General features: G+C 43.6%; 1 protein-coding gene across 1 annotated transcript; it reads left to right on the top strand.

Annotated features, from left to right (window-relative positions):
• Positions 1–16,042, top strand: CDC37 (cell division cycle 37, HSP90 cochaperone). Its single transcript, XM_083593767.1, has 8 exons — positions 1–1,351; positions 6,997–7,278; positions 9,097–9,202; positions 10,888–11,003; positions 11,999–12,121; positions 12,625–12,807; positions 14,114–14,185; positions 15,491–16,042. The coding sequence occupies exons 1-8, from the start codon at positions 1,250–1,252 to the stop codon at positions 15,641–15,643; spliced, it is 1,137 nt and encodes a 378-aa protein (XP_083449893.1). The 5' UTR covers positions 1–1,249; the 3' UTR covers positions 15,644–16,042.
• Positions 16,043–18,054: the final 2,012 nt, after the last annotated feature.

The raw sequence follows: 18,054 nt of genomic DNA, 5'->3' as shown, positions 1-18,054 counted from the left end.
GGCCAGCCAGCAGCCAAACGAAGCCTCAAGGAAAACCACCGTCACCTCTCCGCTGGGAAGCGCTGAGCAAAGGCGAGTCCCCAGGCAACACAGCCGATTTGATCGGCACAAGGCATGCAAGATCCACCCCCCAGGCGTTCTTAGACTCCTTCTTGGGTGAGCAACACAGCCAAGCAACACAGTTGGAGCCTCCCTCCTCCCTGGCCGGCAGGGAGGGAGAGGAGCTGCTTCCTTTGAAATTTAAGGGACATCATTTAAGGGACATCCATCAATAAGGGACAGCAGCGGGACATGGCGCTGGAATAAGGGACTGTCCCTCCAAATAAGGGACGCTTGACAGCTATGGCCAGCATGAGAGAGAATGCGCCTTTGTTCTCTTCCCTACCACCACCACCACCGACACGTTTGTGTGAATTAACAACTTTTGAAGCCGCAGCAATCCAGGTCACCTTGTGCGTGTGTGTGTGCACGACAGAGAGGAATGGAAAGATGAGAACGGCTCGATCAGAAATTCATAGCGCTCAAAGCAAGGCATCTTGACTGCCAAGCCAGCAGGTTGAATTGCTAAAATGGAGATGGTTCTGGGACTCGCTTAATTTTGTAGTGGTGCGTTAATTGACACTGTACCATCACTTATGACGAACACAATTTGCACGAAAATGTTGCAGGCGCTGTGACTTTTGCTGCTTCTGGGTTACACGTTTCTCTCCCTCGTTCTGTTTGCTCAGTACAGGCAATTTATAAAGCACCTATTATTTACTTATTTATTTTATAGGGACATCCATCAATAAGGGACAGCAGCGGGACATGGCGCTGGAATAAGGGACTGTCCCTCCAAACAAGGGATGCTTGACAGCTATGAACCGGGCTATGTCCACGTGCAGCCGCCAGGCCGCCCGAGGAGCCCTTCGGCCACAGCCCAGGCTGCCCAAGAGGCACTTCCCGGGGAAAGAGGTGTCACCTGGGCATTTTCAAAAACAGGCCTGGAGACGCGCGAGTGCCGGCAGAGTGGAGCACCTCTTTGCTTCGTATCTCTCTATCTTCCCGGCGGCGCCGCTGAGGCGAGAAAGCGGTCGGCGCACGCGCCCCCGATGGGTGGGAGAAAGTAACGGCGCGGCGCGAGATTTCCGCGCGCGCGCGCCGAGATTCCGGAAGTGACGTCGAAGCGGAAGCGGAAGTGCCGGAAGGCGGAGGAGGCAGCAGCAGCAGCGGAGGCAGCAACGCCGGCAGGAGGGCGGCGAGGGCGGCCATGGTGGACTACAGCGTCTGGGACCACATCGAGGTGTCCGACGATGAGGACGAGACTCACCCCAACATCGACACGCCCAGCCTCTTCCGATGGCGGCACCAGGTGAGGGGGAGAGGGAGCCCGCCCCGCCTGCAGAAGCTCCTCAGGTGCCGCAGCGTCCCTTCCCGTCAGGCTCCTGCGCCGGCGGAGTGTCTTCCCTCCGCTTTCGGAAAGGTCGCCCTGCTCCCCCTCCTCCGTCTCCTTCAGGCTCCCCCCGCCCCGCCCTCTCCGCCCGCCGACCCCTTTCTCCGGCGAGCCTTCTCTACGCGACCCCTATAAGGCCTGGATCTTCTTGAGCGCGCGCGCCCCTTTCCCGTTATGCTCCTCCCTTCGCTTCTACCACTGAGCAGTGCCGGATTTACGTATAAGCTAAACGAGCTATAGCTGAGGGCCCCGCTCTCTTGGGGGCCCCCAAAAAAATTAAAGGGAAAAAACCCTGGATGTACATTTCCAAAATATTAGATAAAAAATAAAATAAAACCTAGATACAGCAACAGTGTTTTGTGTTGTGTAGGCTCCTATGATGCAAGTAATGGGCCCCGCCTGCTCCCTAAAATATCACTGGTTTGCTTCCTTCTATATATAGGGTGCCTACATTCTGCATGTGCACATGGCTTTAGATATCTATTACGTCCATCAATTACCATATAGCATATATTCAACACAAAAGCCAGCCACAATTTGTTGATGACAAAGGACAGCTGGACATACAGTGGTACCTCGGGTTACAGATGCTTCAGGTCACATACGCTTCAGGTTACAGACTCCACTAACCCAGAAATAGTATCTCGGGTTAAGAACTTTGCTTCAGGATGATGACAGAAATTGTGCAGCGGCAGCGGGAGGCCCCATTAGCTAAAGTGGTGCTTCAGGTTAAGAACAGTTTCAGGTTAAGAACGGACCTCCGGAACGAATTAAGTTCTTAACCCGAGGTACCACTGTATCATCATTTATCATCATTTTTAATTTGTATACTGCCTTTTTATCATACAGTATTCAAGGCGGTTTACAAGCTGAAGAAACAAAAAATGTACACCTTGTAACAATCTAATGCAATACAAAAATGTGATAATAAAACATAACTTTAAAATAGGCAACCTCCGTCAAAAAAGTAACATTCAACAATCATTAGAATAGTATAAAATAATAATATCAACATATAAAAGTTAAATAGAAATCCACTCAACGGTTACAATAATACCTAAACTATAATCAATAAAACAACGGCAAGCCACAGTACATAAAACAATACAATACACATTGAGAAGCAGAGGGTGGAGCAAGGCAGGTGGAAGGAGGCCTTGCCTGATGGAGTCTCTCCCCTCACAGTTCTTCCTCCAGGACCAGCTCCCTTATGAGGACTCCTAGGGCCGGATGGTGGAGCAAGGCAGGTGGAAGGAGGCCTTGCCTGATGGTGTCTCTCCCCTATAAGCTAAACAAGCAATAGCTGGGGGCCCCCGCTCTCTTGGGGGCCCCCCAAAAAATTAAAAGGGAAAAAAACTGGATGTACATTTCCAAAATATAAGATAAAAAACAAATAAAATAAAACCTACATACAGCAACAGTGTTTTGTATTGTGTAGGCTCCTATGATGTAAATAATGGACCCCGCCTGCTAGCTTGCTCCCTAAAATATCACTGGTTTGCTTGTTTCTGTATATAGGGTGCCTACATTCTGCATGTGCAAATGGTTTAGATACCTATTACATCCATCAGTTAACGTATAGTATATATTCAACACAAAAACCAGCCACAATTTGTTGATGACAAAGGACAGCTGGACATACAGTGGTACCTCGGATTACAGACGCTTCAGATTACAGACTCGGCTAACCCAGAAATAGTATCTCAGGTTAAGAACTTTGCTTCAGGATGAGGACAGAAATCATGTGGCGGCAGTGCAGCAGCAGTGGGAGAGCCCATTAGCTAAAGTGGTGCTTCAGGTTAAGAACAGTTTCAGGTTAGGAACGGACCTCTGGAACAAATTAAGTTCTTAACCCGAGGTACCACTGTATAAAGGGCCCCATTACCTTTAGTAGCTTAGGGCCTCTTCAAACCTACATCCAGCCCTGCTCCTGAGCCAGAATTTCGAATTGCAAGCTGCTTGCGGGCAGAGGCTGGTCACCTCAGTAAAATACCACGTGCATGTATATATTAAATATAAACTATGTATAAATATTGACGGTGGCTTTAATCGACTGGCACACCCACCCACCCAAGCTTTGAGTTGGTTTTGGCTTTCGACTAAGAACACACCCCCCCCCCCCGATCCTGCTTTGCTTCTCTTTTGTACTGTGACAGGAGGGAGAAATGCAACGTTTGATACAAGTTTAAATGCGGAGAGACTTTTAAAAGATAAAAGCTATCTCAGGAAGGCATCTTGAATAAATTTAAGTGTTAAGCGCCTGTTTTTTCAACCATTTAGTTAGCTAAAAGTTCTTTAGGTGTTCCACACCCCTCATATTTATGCCAAAATAAACCAATATGTCAGAAGAAATGGGTAATGTATGGTATATATTTTTGTGTTTTTATATTGTAAATTGCCCTGTGATCCTCAGATGAAGGGCATTTTAGAAATTTAAGAAATAATAATAACAATACCTATTTATTACCGTTAAATTTATTGGTGGCTTTTTTGCCACAGGCAGCCCAAAGCAACTTACAAAGAAGCCTCCTTTCTGTCCGTATTTAGTATTATAGATGGGACCACATATAAAAGCCTTCACTTCTGGAGGTATGTATCCTTCACAGGTGGTTCATGTGTGTAAGGGCCAAAATGTGTAGGCAATGCCAAAGTACTATATGCTGTTCACTACATTTTGAATTGTGTTGTTTCTGACACAAGTAAAAGTAGTACAGTACACAGACAGGAACTTGGAGACCACCCCAAAACAGTAGTGTGATATGATATAGATGTTTTCCCAACTCTCAAACACCTAAGAGGTAAAAAAAACAACAACTCACTTGTAAGAAAACACTAAAATCTTTTTGCGTTTTTTCTTTATGAACAAGATTGGTTTGTAGCCAAATAACGAACTGAAAAACCTTAGTTTGCAACTGCCCAAATGTTTAATAAGATTAGTGTTTTCCATGTGGGAATGAATGCATATGATGCCCAGGAATAAAACCCATAAATGCAAAAAAAATATGCTTGGTTTTCTCAGAAGCTCTAACTTTGTTTTAGTTTCTAGCCTCACCTTATGTAGGTTCAGAAGACACACAGCCCTGCCTGTAATAAGTTTAATGTGTGTCTTGTCAGTTTCCAAGGAGCAAGCACAGCAAGTTAAAATGGCTAGAGTGTAAAGGCAGCATAATGCCAAAAATGTCTAGATCCCAGCTTACACTTCACAGTGTGTGAGATCAGAGGAGATGATCATCTCTTCTGACCTCCTTCCATATAGGCTGGGGGATTAATCCTACTAGCCTCTGTCTAAAGCTTGCAGGCATGAGCTTGATGGAAAGACAAATCAAGGATAGGTTGCCAAAAAGAGTAATGGTCTTGAAATTGCATAGTATGTGATGGCTATCCTTTTGAAGGAAGAATTGTCTTATGCTGGTCCTATGTTTACATTTTATATGCCCACTTTAGTTGTAATGCTTCTTACATTTGTAATGGCTTTGTTCTGCCTGAGCTCCCTGTTAGGACTACTGGTCCCCATTCCCTTGCAGAGGCTAGAGGAATTTGTCAAATAACACAACGTTGCCTTGAAAACTCTGCTTGATTCTTGCTATTTTAACTTGCTGTGTTTAGAAACTAGAAAGTGTGTATAAAATGTTGGCAGAGCTTTTTGCCTTTGAAGCTTAGAGACTAGCAGATTTATTTGTGGCATATGTTTCCATTAAGCCCATTATATGTTGTGTGAAGTGTCCTCAGTTGACAGATATGGAGATAAACACACATGAGTACACTGCAAAAGGTAGCAGCAGTAAGTCTGTAATTCTGTTGTACGGAGTCCAAATTTATGCGAGATAAGAATGAGTGATCCAGTCACAATATGTCGAGTAAAGACATTGTAATATTATTGTTCTGTTAGTCTTAACTCCTGAAGTGAGACTGCTATTTTCTATGGTGTGAAAGACAAGCCAGGAATCTGTATTGAGCTATTCAGCTTGGCTGATAAATTCTAGTTCAGCAATCTCATTTTGGTTGTACTCCCTTTTGAAGTCTTGTAGTTGCTATTGCAGTATGATGACTTCAATGTCAGAGTAGCAGGGTGTACTTGGAATTTAAAGTATTCTCCTACTGGTTGCTGAATATTGTGACTTGCGATACCAGATTTGTGCCTGGAAAGCATTGCCAGCCTTCTTTCCTGGGTTCCAAAACTCTCAGCGACCACCGCAGCAGCCACTCCACCCACCCATGCTGCTGTGTATGCAGAAGCAGAAAAATGTTTGTAGGTAGGAGGTATTCATGTGCGGAGCAGCTACTTCCTCTTTGCCTGGCTGCTGTCTTTGTGCGGTATACATGCACTCCCTTTCTGCACATGTAAAGATTTGTGTGAGAGAGTTGTTTCTTAGTACAATAAAATCCCAACAAATTGGCAAGCAAAAATATAAATATATAAAATAGTAAAATTCCAACATAGGAGGGCCAAAAGAAAGCCTTGTCACAAGGATGAAAATATGCTCTCATCAATCTTTTTATATCCCTCATTCTTTGAGGCTGGAAGCCTGAACTGACATTGATAAATATTAAGGGTGGGATCCAACTAACAAGACCCATCAGTGGAAGCCTTGCACAAGGTCTTCTGCTTGTGCAACACAACTTTCACACACACACACCCCTCTCCTAAAACCTAAAATTTGCTGGGTGTATGTATCAGGTAGACTTCTTAAACAAGGAGAGGGGGCTTGTTCTGTCTGGTAGGCTGAAAAGCGTTCTCTGACAGAACAGTCAACTTAATGCAATGTTGAATTCTCCTCTTTAAAAAGCTTAACGCAGCCAGAAGAGTTAAGGCTACTCTCACCACCACTCTGTTCTAACCATCCAATCTATGTAATAACTGCTAAATAACTTTTTTAAAAAACTAAAATAAAATAAAATTATAAATACTTACAATGTGAATAGTTGCCATAAAAAGAAACAGTCCAGTACCCTGCATCAGGCTTTCTAGCCAAGTACAGAACCCTAGAAGCTTAGAATAAGAAAGATTATATCTTTGCTTTATCCTGACTTCAGGATAACCCATGGGGGCCTTCAGTAGCAATCTTCCCTGATGCCTTCTGGTGCCCTTGCACATGCTTACTAGTTAGTCTCCATGTGGTAGAAGTGGAAAGTTGTTCCTTGGGCTGCAGGCTACAGGCTATGAGTCAAAGGTTAAGAGCCCTTTAGCTCTTGTTCTTCAACTTGAGCTTCTGCCAGGAGCTTAATATTGCCTGGTTGGGAGGAGAAAACAGCTAGGATTTTATTTATTTTTAAAAAGATGAATACATCAGATGTCCACCAGCTGGTGGCAGGGGACTTTGTCCCACATTTCTCTGTCAACTGGAGGTTGTGTGTGTGTGTAAGGTCCTGGTCTCAGCTGACAGCACTACTCTAAACTAGAAATGAACTAACGTTTTTGCGATAGAAGGTGCCAGATGGCTATATTTCATACAGGTAACTTGGTGTACCTCATTCTGGGTTGGAAGTGTCCCAGTATTAGCTTGAAGTAATAAAGAGGCTGCAGTCACTTGGACTATATTGACTGAATACAACCCATTTTTCAGGCCCGAGTCGAGAGAATGGAACAGTTCCACAAGGAGAAAGAAGAGGTGGACAAAGGGTGTCGGGATTGCAAGCGGAAACTAGCTGAGTGTCAGAAGAAGATAAAAGAGCTTGAATTGGCCAATGTAGATAGCACCAAAAGTGAGCTGCAAAGGCTGCAGGCTGAGGCACAGCAACTCAAGAAAGAAGAGAAGAGCTGGGAAGAGAAGGCGGACGATCTCAGGAAGAAGGAAAAGAACATGCCTTGGAATGTGGACACACTCAGCAGAGATGGCTTCAGTAAGGTGGGTCTAGTTGCTATGCAGCTTTGATTGATATGCACTCATTTGCTACCGGGAAGACTCAGTGTCTGGCCTTAAACTAAATTATGTGAATTGCACATATCTGGGCCTTGGATGACTTTTTACATATATCAGAAAAACTTTATAAAAGAAAATTAAAAATCTTGTTCAATGCCCTGGCCTATATAAATTGGGATCCAGTTACTTGAAGGAGTGCTTTCTCCCATGTCCACCTGCCCTTGCATTGTTAAGACCTGTGGCAGAGGACCTTCTGGTAGTGCTGCAGCCCCCTAAAATATTCCAGGCAGCAACTCAGTGGAGGGTCTTCTCAGTGGTAGCATTCCATTTATGAAACTTTTTCTGAGTTGTGCCTCGCACTGACTATTAAGAGCTTTAAGCGCCGGCTCAATAATTGCTTTTTCACTTGGGTGTTTGCTGTGCATTAGTGTCTGTTTTCTAATTACCGAGAGTGATATGCTACATTTATTTATGGCTTGTTGTGTATGTTGTCTCCTCCTTTTTACTTATACTCATTTACTCTTATCAGTGATAAATAAGTAAGTAAAACATTTTGCAGGCAAATAACTTTTGGGGGCTTGATAATAAGGCTTCTGGAGGGATCAGAATTTTTAGCAAAGATTGTTGTTTGTCTCTCTCATCGATGAAAAGTGAACTTTACAATTTTTAAAAAATACTTGTATGCCACAATTTAATTTAAAAAATCAAAGCAGTTTTTACAGCAATTATATCTAAAATAAAAAATGCAGTTGCTAACAATTAGGTTTTAGGATAGCATAACAAACACTGGTTTTATTTCCTGAGTACTGAACTGAGGGAAGCAAGAATGGGAATCAGGCCTTAGAAATATTCTGGGATGAAGAAATGAAAGCCTCAGAAGACTCCCTTAAACCCATTTGTTAAGGCTCAGAGTATTATGAGTTGAGTGACTCATCTTCAAGGGCAATGGAATCAGTTTTAGTTAAGTTTGCCAAGACCAAAATATGACATTCCATTCCAACTTCAGCACAGTTTTGTTTACTAGATCTGTGGGATGATCATTTGAATAGTTTCAGCTCTCGGGAACTCTTGACATAGAGTCAGAGTTGCCTAGAACCTCAGTTGCCCAGAAATGGAAAACTTTGCTGGATTTGTGGTGTTTGTTTTGGTATAAAAATATGTGGAGTTTTGCATTAGCTGAAAAAGTAATTCATAAATTACGTGTTGCCAAAGACTTGGAGGACCCTGAAAAAATTATTTTATATACAAAAAATAAACGCATAGGACTCATTCACCACAATAAAATGTGAAATTCATATTTCCTAATGGTCTTAAGTACTTTACCAACTTAATATTAAGTCTCACTTGAATATACTGTGCTGCTTTTTATTATTTTTTTTATTTTTATTGTATTGATGATTTACTTTAATAACATGTTTAAAAAAGAAAAAAATATGACTAAATTAATTCCAAGGCTGCCAAATATTTTACACCAATGATGGGAAGCCTGTCACCTTCCAGATCATGTTACGCTCCAACTCCCCCCTCCCCACCGACCACATAGTCAGGAATGATCTGTGTTGTAGTGCAACAACCTCTGTAGAGCTGCAGGTTGTTCATCCTGGGTTTTCTGGATTGTTTTATCTGTTCAGTTGCACTTGATCCTTTTGAAGCTGCTTCATCTCTTCATTCTTTTGCTGGTATTTTCCTTTTCTTACTGTATTCTGCCTAGGACTATCCTGGCCACCCTTTGTTGGTTTGGCCAAACTTGACTGCATTGTGGTAGCAATAGTGATTCTAACCATGCTTCCTTTGCTGTTGTAGAGTGTCTTCAATGTCAAGGCAGAGCAGGACGAGGAGTCAGAAGAACAGAAAGAGAAAAAGCACAAAACATATGTGGAGAAGTATGAGAAGCAAATTAAACACTTTGGTAAGGGAAAACTCTGCACTGATCTGAGAGTGCTTTGGGTTAAACACCTTCTTTTTCTGTGGCTAAGAGCACTTGAGATCAGTGTGGCAAATTGCAGATACAACCTTTGTGGACTGATATTCATTTGCTGGCTGCCTTGGTTCTACCATCTGTCTGTCTGGTCGTTTTAACTGTATCTAGTTTTGAAATTGTTTTATGGTTTACGTTTTATGGGTCTTTGGACCGCAATAAAGTATTGATTGATATTCATTTGCAGTTAGGTAGACTTGGTGTGGCTGGCTTGTAATTATAGCTTAAAGTTCTTTCAAAGAAGATCAGAAGAGAGGAAATCTGCAGTCATGAGTACCAGAAACCACCAAGTAGTTGTACTCAGTATGGTCTCTCTGTTTTCCCTACGTGCAGGGAAGCAGGGTGCTCTTGACCCCCTTCAACAAAGTCAGATAGCTCTCACTGTAGTTAGGAGACTGTAGAAATCTGTCTGGTCACCCAGAGCTGAATAACAGGATGATATGTTCTGTGCCCTACCTTGACTCATGTTCTACTCCAATCCCTTTTGGTTTACTTATATCAGGAGAACATGGGTATCTGTTTTTCCCTGTTACAAAATTGGGTTAGGTCCTATTCTGGAAGAGGGAATGGTACGGTAATCAACATAACCATGTGTCTGATCCTGTCAAGCTGCAGCTAAAGGTAACTGGAGCTTGCCTGGTCCAGCTGGCAGCATTGGTTGGAATAGGGACTGCCAATTTCCAGCACCTACTCTGTAAATAATACATTGGAGAAATGCATCTAGAAAAATGAGGATGTGCAGATGTAATACTCCATGAGTTGCTTACTTAACCTAACCCTAACCCAACCCCAACCGTAACCCTAATCTCCAGCCCAGCGTTAGGATTTTGGAAGATATGCTTTGTTTTTCAATGACCAAATTGCTTGTTCTGTGCAAAACAAGACAGAGTCTCTTAGGTCTTAACCATGCTTAAGTGAGCAGTTCCTGATCCCCATACAGTATGAAACTGTAGCTGGGGGGCGACGCGACCCAGAAGCAAAAGCTTCCAGTCTCCTTTTGGCTATAGTTGATAAAGTGAGAGGAGAGGAGCGTTTGAGCCCAATACTTGGCAGCCTTGCTGCTGTAGTTCTAGACTGATTTATTGCTGCTTCTGAACCCTGCCATTGCAACAAGGACCAGCAATCACATTTTGCATTGAGGACTGTGTTCACAAAAAGGCAAGCCTTTTTAGCACTAGTGTGGAATAAGTTTCTTATACTGTGTTTAAGAAAATAAAAGCAGCTCTGCTTGATCATTTAAAAATACATAGCATTAACTTACATGAATATCAATGCATCTTACATGAACATTGATTCAGGTTATATAAAGTAGCTTTTAGAAACCAGTATCCTTCGCCCTTATACTAATTGACCAATTGCAATTTTTTCTTTGTTTTAATAATCTTGTTACCATAAGGACTTAACTTCTTTAATATTATGTATGTTCCCAAGTCAAACTTCATCACTATTCTGGCTTCCCCAGTTGCTGCTTATGTGTTTCCTGTTATAGGACTGTAAAGTACTAGCAGTTTTTTACAGTGCTGTCATCTGTGTGTTAAAAGTCCAAAAGCCTGGTTAGGAAATTACCTCCCCCCCCCCCATCTGATTTTTATGCTCCTATTTTCTTGTTCCAAAAGGAATGCTGCGGCGCTGGGATGACAGCCAGAAATATCTGTCTGATAACCCGTATCTTGTGTGTGAAGAGACAGCCAATTATTTAGTCATTTGGTGTATCGATCTGGAAGTAGAAGAGGTGAGTAAAGCTGATGTAGCTTTTCCAGAAGCTGCAGTGGAAAAGACTGAGGACTGTCAGTGTATGACTCAAAACAAATGAGTACAGTGTGTTTGAGAAACTTTGGTGACTTCAAGGCAAGCCCTTAAGGGCCTTCTGCCTGTATTTACATGCAATCCCCATTTACACGGGGGTTATGTTCTAAGGCACCACACATTTAAATGAAATCACATGTATTTGAAACACCATTGAAAAAGCCTGCAAACGCCCTGTTATGCCCCTTTTTGTGATGTTTTAGGGTCACTTCCAGGTTCGGCATGATGTGCGTTTGCGCAGTCGCACATATTGAACGTTCGTAAATGGGGGTTGCCTGTATTTCAGGTCTTATTATTAAGATTCCAAATAAGTATTTAGATCTAGCAGTTGCTTCAGTACTAGGAGTTAATAGCAGAGTTTTCTGTGAACCTGCTTCAGTTACTTTGTGCAGTTTGATGGCTGGCTACCTCATAAGCAGCCAGTGTGGTTCTTCTGTCACATTTAATAGATTGCTTGAAGTACTCTGCAGGATTTATTTCCTCTGACAGTGGAATTATTTCAAGTGTTGTTTTGTGTCTGGTACTGTAGCGCCCAGGTCTTGCTGAGTCAGCCACTGCTGTCTCACTGCCAGCTATGTGCCCAGAAGAAAATTCCAATTTTAGAGATGGCCTCATGAATTTGCAAAAAACAACAACACAAAACCACAGCGTTGATTCTAGATACTATCCTGGGAAAATGAAGGGAGCAGGAAGGCAGAATGCTGTATGCTTGATGGACATGGTTCTGGGCCATCTGGTATCCTATGGTTGTAACCTTGGGAGCCTGAAGCTGAGATGGAGAGAGGGAGGATTGGGAATGAGTTTTGAATGACGTTCTGAATGTAATCATTTGCATGCTGGGCCAGGCTCAAATGACATATTGACAAGGGGAGTGTGAGTGTGTCTTTAAAAGTGCAACTGTTCTTTTGTCGCCTGTCTCAGAAACATGCCCTGATGGAACAAGTGGCTCATCAGACCATAGTGATGCAGTTCATCCTAGAGCTGGCCAAGAGCCTGAAAGTTGACCCTAGAGCTTGTTTCAGGCAGTTCTTTGCTAAAATCAAGGTGAGACTATTGCCCAGGTAATAGAGGAAAACCTTATCTTGGCTCTCCCCCACCCCCGGACCAACTTTGACAGGTGAGTTGAAACATTCACCTGTCAGTCACATGATGTCATAATGACATCAAATGGTTAATATAGTATATGAAAATTGAAAACTGATTGGTGTCAATTAGCTGATCAGTACCTGCACACCTTGAAAGAGGTTCTCTGTGACTACCAATCACCTGTCATTGATTATACTGGACTCCTTTGAAGTCTGCAGAGGGGGTAATGTTTTTAAAAAGTCAGTTCTTCTGGAAGTTCAGCAGAGTTCTGGCTTGAGTGTATTTAACAAATAGCGTGATGTATTTAGGTTTTGGCTGGCATTTTATGGACAAGATCAGTGTAACATCTTGTAAAGTTTGATTTGCTCCCCTGTTAAAGGGCAAGATATCTGCTCAGTACTGTGTTCTCATGTGTGTCCTCCCCCCCTTTCTTACCTGCCACCTTTTCCAATTTCGTGCAGACTGCTGACCAGCAGTACATGGAGGGTTTTAATGATGAACTGGAAGCCTTCAAAGAACGAGTGCGGGGCCGGGCTAAGGCACGCATTGAGAGAGCCATGAAAGAGTATGAAGAAGAAGAGCGCCAGAAACGACTGGGGCCTGGTGGCCTTGATCCTGTAGAGGTGTATGAATCACTCCCACCCGTGAGTCACTAATGCTTCTAACTGAACAAATTGATTGTATGAGGTTAACCCTTTTGCTTCCCTCTGTGTGTGTGTGTGTGTACGTACGCACGTGCACATGGTGGTTAACTTGCTTTTGTCCATTCACTCTTGGCCTATCCTTATGAGTGGGGGTGAGTGTGAAAGCAGACAGCGTGGCCGCAGAACATTTCCCACACAAGCACACAGCCTCTCCTCAGCCGATCTGTGTAGATTAGCTGAGGCTTCCCTCATTACCTTTTTTTAGCCTGTGAGATGTGTGATGACTGGGGAGGGGGCAATTTATATGCCTATCAAGGTTCTTGGCTGAACAGAGGTGCTGTGACTACCTGTATATTTTTTTCTCTGCTGCTGCTGCCACCTAAATCAATAGCGTCTTGTGAGCTCAGAAGAAAACATTTGGGGCAATGGGTCTGGCTCCCAGGCTGGAGGGATAGCCACCCCTAGCTTATATTCAATTTTAACCTTATTTTAGCCCCAGGGTTCTAGCCATTTCTGTTCTTATCTATCTGCACCTTGGGGTGTATGGGGTGTTAGGGGAAGAGGAGTACTCCTGGCAGGGGACACATCATGCTCCCTCTAAGGTAGTTTGTCCAACTTTGATCTCCATCCTTCACTTTGCTCTCACCTGTGGCTCCTAGAAGCTTGTTGGCGTTCCTGCACTGCAGTGGGTTGAACTAGATGACCCTCAGGTTTCCTTCCAATGCTACACTTTTGTGACTCTAGAGAGTTTACTTTATTAATAGCCAATTTATTTGTAATTGAATGCAGGCCTTTCTGCTTGCACAGCATGTGCTCTGCCTCTGAGCTTTAGATAGTCTGTATACACTGGGACGCGGGTGGTGCTGTGGTCTAAACCACTGAGCCTTGGGCTTGCCGATCAAAAGGTCGGCAGTTCGAATCCCCGCAACGGGGTGAGCTCCCGTTGCTCGGTCCCAGCTCCTGCCAATCTAGCAGTTCGAAAGCACATCAAAGTGCAAGTAGATAAATAGGTACCACTCCAGCGGGAAGGTAAACAGCATTTCCGTGCACTGCTCTGGTGTTGGGTTTTGTTGTGCCAGAAGTGGCTTAGTCATGCTGGCCACACAACCTGGAAAAACTGTCTGCAGAGCAGACAAACACCGGCTCCCTCGGCCTGTAAAGCGAGATGAGCGCTGCAACCCCAGAGTCGTCCGCGACTGGACTTAACTGTCGGGTGTCCCTTTGCCTTTACTGTTTCTACAACTCAAGATTTCTGCAGTGCTTTCATCTCTTCCCCTCTATATACATGCATATTTCTTCTTCCCAGGAGCTCCAGAAATGCTTTGATGTGAAAGATGTACAGATGCTTCAGGATGCTATCAGCAAAATGGAACCTGCTGTGAGTATTCTCAAAGTTAGGATTAGACTCCTTCCTTTCAAGTTATGGGACTATGTATCCAGATAGATATAGGAGGTGTTAATTTATACATTTAAACATGTATGAGCACTCTTTGCCACTACTCCCCTCTGACGCAAGGCTTGAAGACGTGCTCATATCTGCCACAGTCAATAATTAAACTTCCTCTGTGCCCTCCAAATCCGTAAAATGTGTGATTTTTTGCAGCAGCCCATTTTGGGAAGTTTGGCGCGTACAATTCCATGCTGAAGCACCCTAATCTACACAGGTACCCTAAGCATTATTGACCTTCCACTACACAGCTTATTGGACCCATTAGCTGTGTTTGGTACCCTCCTTAAATTTCAGCATTGCATGCTGGCTCCAAGCCTGATAAGCTACTGAAATAAGCACCTGTATATTTTACATTATGAATCAGACTTGCAGGGGGAAATCTCCCCTTCTAATCAAATTTATTTTTTCTAACCAAAATTTTCCTTAAGCATAGAGCCACTTGAGGGAATTTTGTCATCATTTCTATAAGAAATTGATACATCCTAACAGAAGCTTCCCTTTTGCCTGTAAAGACCTATGGTTTAGTGCAGTGGTGGCCAAACCTGGCCCTCCAGCTGTTTTGGGACTACAATTCCCACCATCCCTGATCACTGGTCCTGTTCGCTAGGGATGATGGGAGTTGTAGTCCCAAAACAGTTGGAGGGCCGAGTTTGGCCATCACTGGTTTAGGGTAAGAGACTTTATGTCTCTTGCATACTTTGCTATAGCAGCCTCTGCTGCAGATTTGTTTAAACTACTTATCTTAAAGACTATTATTGAAGTTCACAGTCTTGCTTTATTTTCTAACCTTTCATTTTAGGATAAAAGACATTCAAACTTAGAAATAGATGAGCTCCCCTTAGCTCGATTTGGAATTGGTATTTACTCACTTTCAGTGCAAAAGTTTTTAAAGAGCTTATCTATTTTCTAAGAGATCTCTCCTGGTTTGTAATGTTAGCACGTCTCCTGATGGAGTTGTGCAGACAGTGTTATGTTGCCTTCCTGGGAATTGTAGTTTTGGTTAAATGCCACATATTGGTCAAATACTCCTCTAGTTCAGAGATCGTGAACCTTTGACTCCTATTAAAAAAGAACAACAATGTTTTCCAAACATTTTTCCAAGCTTTAGGTTTTATCAGTAGTTTCCATTGCTTAGAAGCCTAATGAATAAGAAGTTCCTTAGAGTTCTTAGGTCATGTAAAGTGCAACATGCATATGGCCCTTAAGCAGGATGTGTTTTGTGTCCCATTGTAGGAAGCGAAATACCACATGCAGCGCTGCATCAGTTCTGGCCTGTGGGTGCCAAATGCCCGAACAGCAGAGGGTGCAGAGAAGGATGACAAGCCAGATGTTGTCTATGAGGAATTTAAGAAGGAGACTTGTGAAGAAGACAAAGGAAGCCCTTGAACCTTTGGCGCAGATTTCTTTAAAGCAGACTTCTCCTGTCACCCTCTCTCCTTTCTTTCTTTTACACCAAACTATTCAGCGATGATGTGCTTTTACACACTTCATGAATTATATGAGCTGCTTCCTGACTAGCTCTTGCTCTTTCACCACATCAGAAGCCCCTCCCTGTAAGCCCTGCAGAATTGTAAGGAAACTGTTGGAAGGCCCTGTGTTCCATTTTAGGGGAGGGTCTGCCACACCGTGCAGGCTCATAGGGGCCTGGCAGGTCCACCTTCTCTGTCTTGTGGTAACGCCAGTTGGTGTCATAGCTACAAATGTGCTGTTTTATCTTTTTGTTTGGCAACCAGTTAAAGGCTATTGAGCAAATAAAAAGACGGAACTAGCTGAGAGTGAAACGGAGTCAGTGAGCACCGTGTGTCTTTTCTCTTGGGACTCGAACCATTGATTTTGTTGTTGTTTAGTTCCAGATCAGGATTGACTGCGGGAACAGCCGGGGGTGCATAGTCCAGTGACAGAATACATGAAGGTGCGCAAGGTGCAAGATTTGGTCCCTGGCATCGCCAGCTAATGCATCTTGGGTAGGAGGGCTGGAACATGGAGAGAACTGCTGGGCAGTCCGATTAAGCAATACGGGGCTAGATAGAACAGTGATGTGACTCACTAATGGACAGCTTGTGGTACACCACCCGAGTTCCAGTGTGGGTCAGTAAAAACTTGGTAGCAAATTTAGGGCTCATCCACTGACACATGATTTTTGATGCTTGGGCAAGATACCAGAACTATTGTGTCTACTTTCAAGTCTGTTAGAATTACCTGCCGGACCCTCGGAGCCTGTTTCACTTTGCACTGTGTGGTGCCTTGTTGATGTCCCCACCACGGCTTGTATAGATAGCCTGTCTTTTTAAAGGCCAAAGCTGTAGAAAGAATGCTTCAAGCTCTGCAGGAGTGTTCAGGGGGCAGTTCCCTTACTGCATATTCCTGCAGGGCAAGGGGGCTGGACTAGAGGACCATAAGCATCCCTCCCAACTCTGCAATTCTACGTGTAAGAGCAAGAAAGACTCTCTGAGTATTACACCATAGGGAAGGACTTTACAATACATAGAGATTGCAGTGCATTATAATTAACAGACATTTCTCTTCAGTCTCCCACAGTAAACTGTAGCGTTAGACCAACAGCCTCTCTCCAAAAGAGATCTGACTGTAAATTTCCAAAGGTGGCTGGTGATGGACCCGTAGCCTCTGCAACTTCCCAGAACAATTCAATTGTTTCCTCAGAATCAGGGTCCCAGCTGAGGTGGCCCACTGCTGTGTGGGGGACATTGTTCCTATGGCTGCCCCATCTGAAGAATCAGCAGAATAAAGAGGACTGGGTACCCTCTAAGAAAGCCTTTACTTCTATGTAGCTGGGTGTTGAACTTCCACTTCCAAGCCAAGTAATTAGCCTTATGCCAGCCTCTCCTCAGATCTATAGGGTGACAGAAAACTGTTGTCACCTGACCTGCACTGGGAGCTAAGAACTGGAAAGCGTTCGCCCTCCCATGTGAGGGCAAAAAGGCTTAATTTATGTCTGTCCTGCCTAGTGGGAGGGACAACTCATGCAAGGATCTCCTCCATTCTTTGCAGAAAATGAACCTTTATGGCATGCCCAATGCCACCTTCTCTCAGATGTTGGTTTTATGTATTCTTGCATCATAATGATAGCCTAGAGGGGATCACATCAGTATTTTACCTGAGCCTTTATTCTGAACTGATGATTAGTGTCTTTGCTTTGCTTTTAGTTCTCTTTCAGGTATTGGTTCCAGGGGCTTGAGCTAAAAAATAAAATATTCTGTCTGGTTCTTGGTAAAGGTTGAGTTCTGCTTGCCTGCCTACACCTAAGTCAACATCATTCATTGGAATAAATTCTATTCTTGCTTTAAAAAGTTGCAAATAACTGTTTAGCATTTCACAAAATTTGCAGGGCAAAATAATCAGTTTGCAGCATTCCTGTCTCACTGCCATGAAGAGTAGGACAAGTGCTGTAGGCCACTATAGATGCTGCAGTTTTAGTTACGGGGCATTAAGTAGCCATTTTGAAACAGGAATATTTTAAGTTGTCTTGGACATTTTGTGGGGAGATGGAGTATAAATCAAACTTGGATCATACTCTTAATTGCTTCTCCCCTACCTTTGCAGGCACATTCTTAAAGAACCAATTTGCTGTGAGTAGTCCAAGCATTGGCATGGAGCGAATACCCTCATGAACAGGAGGGCAGAAAACCAAGGCCAGTCATGATTCAGTATGTTTAGCAAGCATGTTCTCCAGATCTTGGGAGATGACCTGGAGCCAACCAGAAGCAATGTTAGGAGAGAACAAGCAGCTTCCCTAGGCCTGGGAAAGAGAGAGGTGGTTTGTACAGGAAATTCCAGGA

This window comes from Podarcis filfolensis (assembly GCF_964270895.1).
Source record: "Podarcis filfolensis genome assembly, chromosome: 17".
NCBI classification, from domain to species: Eukaryota; Metazoa; Chordata; class Lepidosauria; order Squamata; family Lacertidae; genus Podarcis; species Podarcis filfolensis.
Note: the sequence above shows the minus strand (reverse complement) of the source record. Positions and strands in the feature narration are given on the sequence as shown.

Coding starts and splice junctions, on each gene's coding strand:
- CDC37 (XM_083593767.1), top strand. CDS start 1,250: ATGGTGGACTACAGCGTCTGGGACCACATCGAGGTGTCCGACGATGAG. Junction 7,279..9,096: donor GCAGAGATGGCTTCAGTAAG/GTGGGTCTAGTT, acceptor TTGCTGTTGTAG/AGTGTCTTCAATGTCAAGGC. Junction 12,808..14,113: donor TGTATGAATCACTCCCACCC/GTGAGTCACTAA, acceptor TCTTCTTCCCAG/GAGCTCCAGAAATGCTTTGA.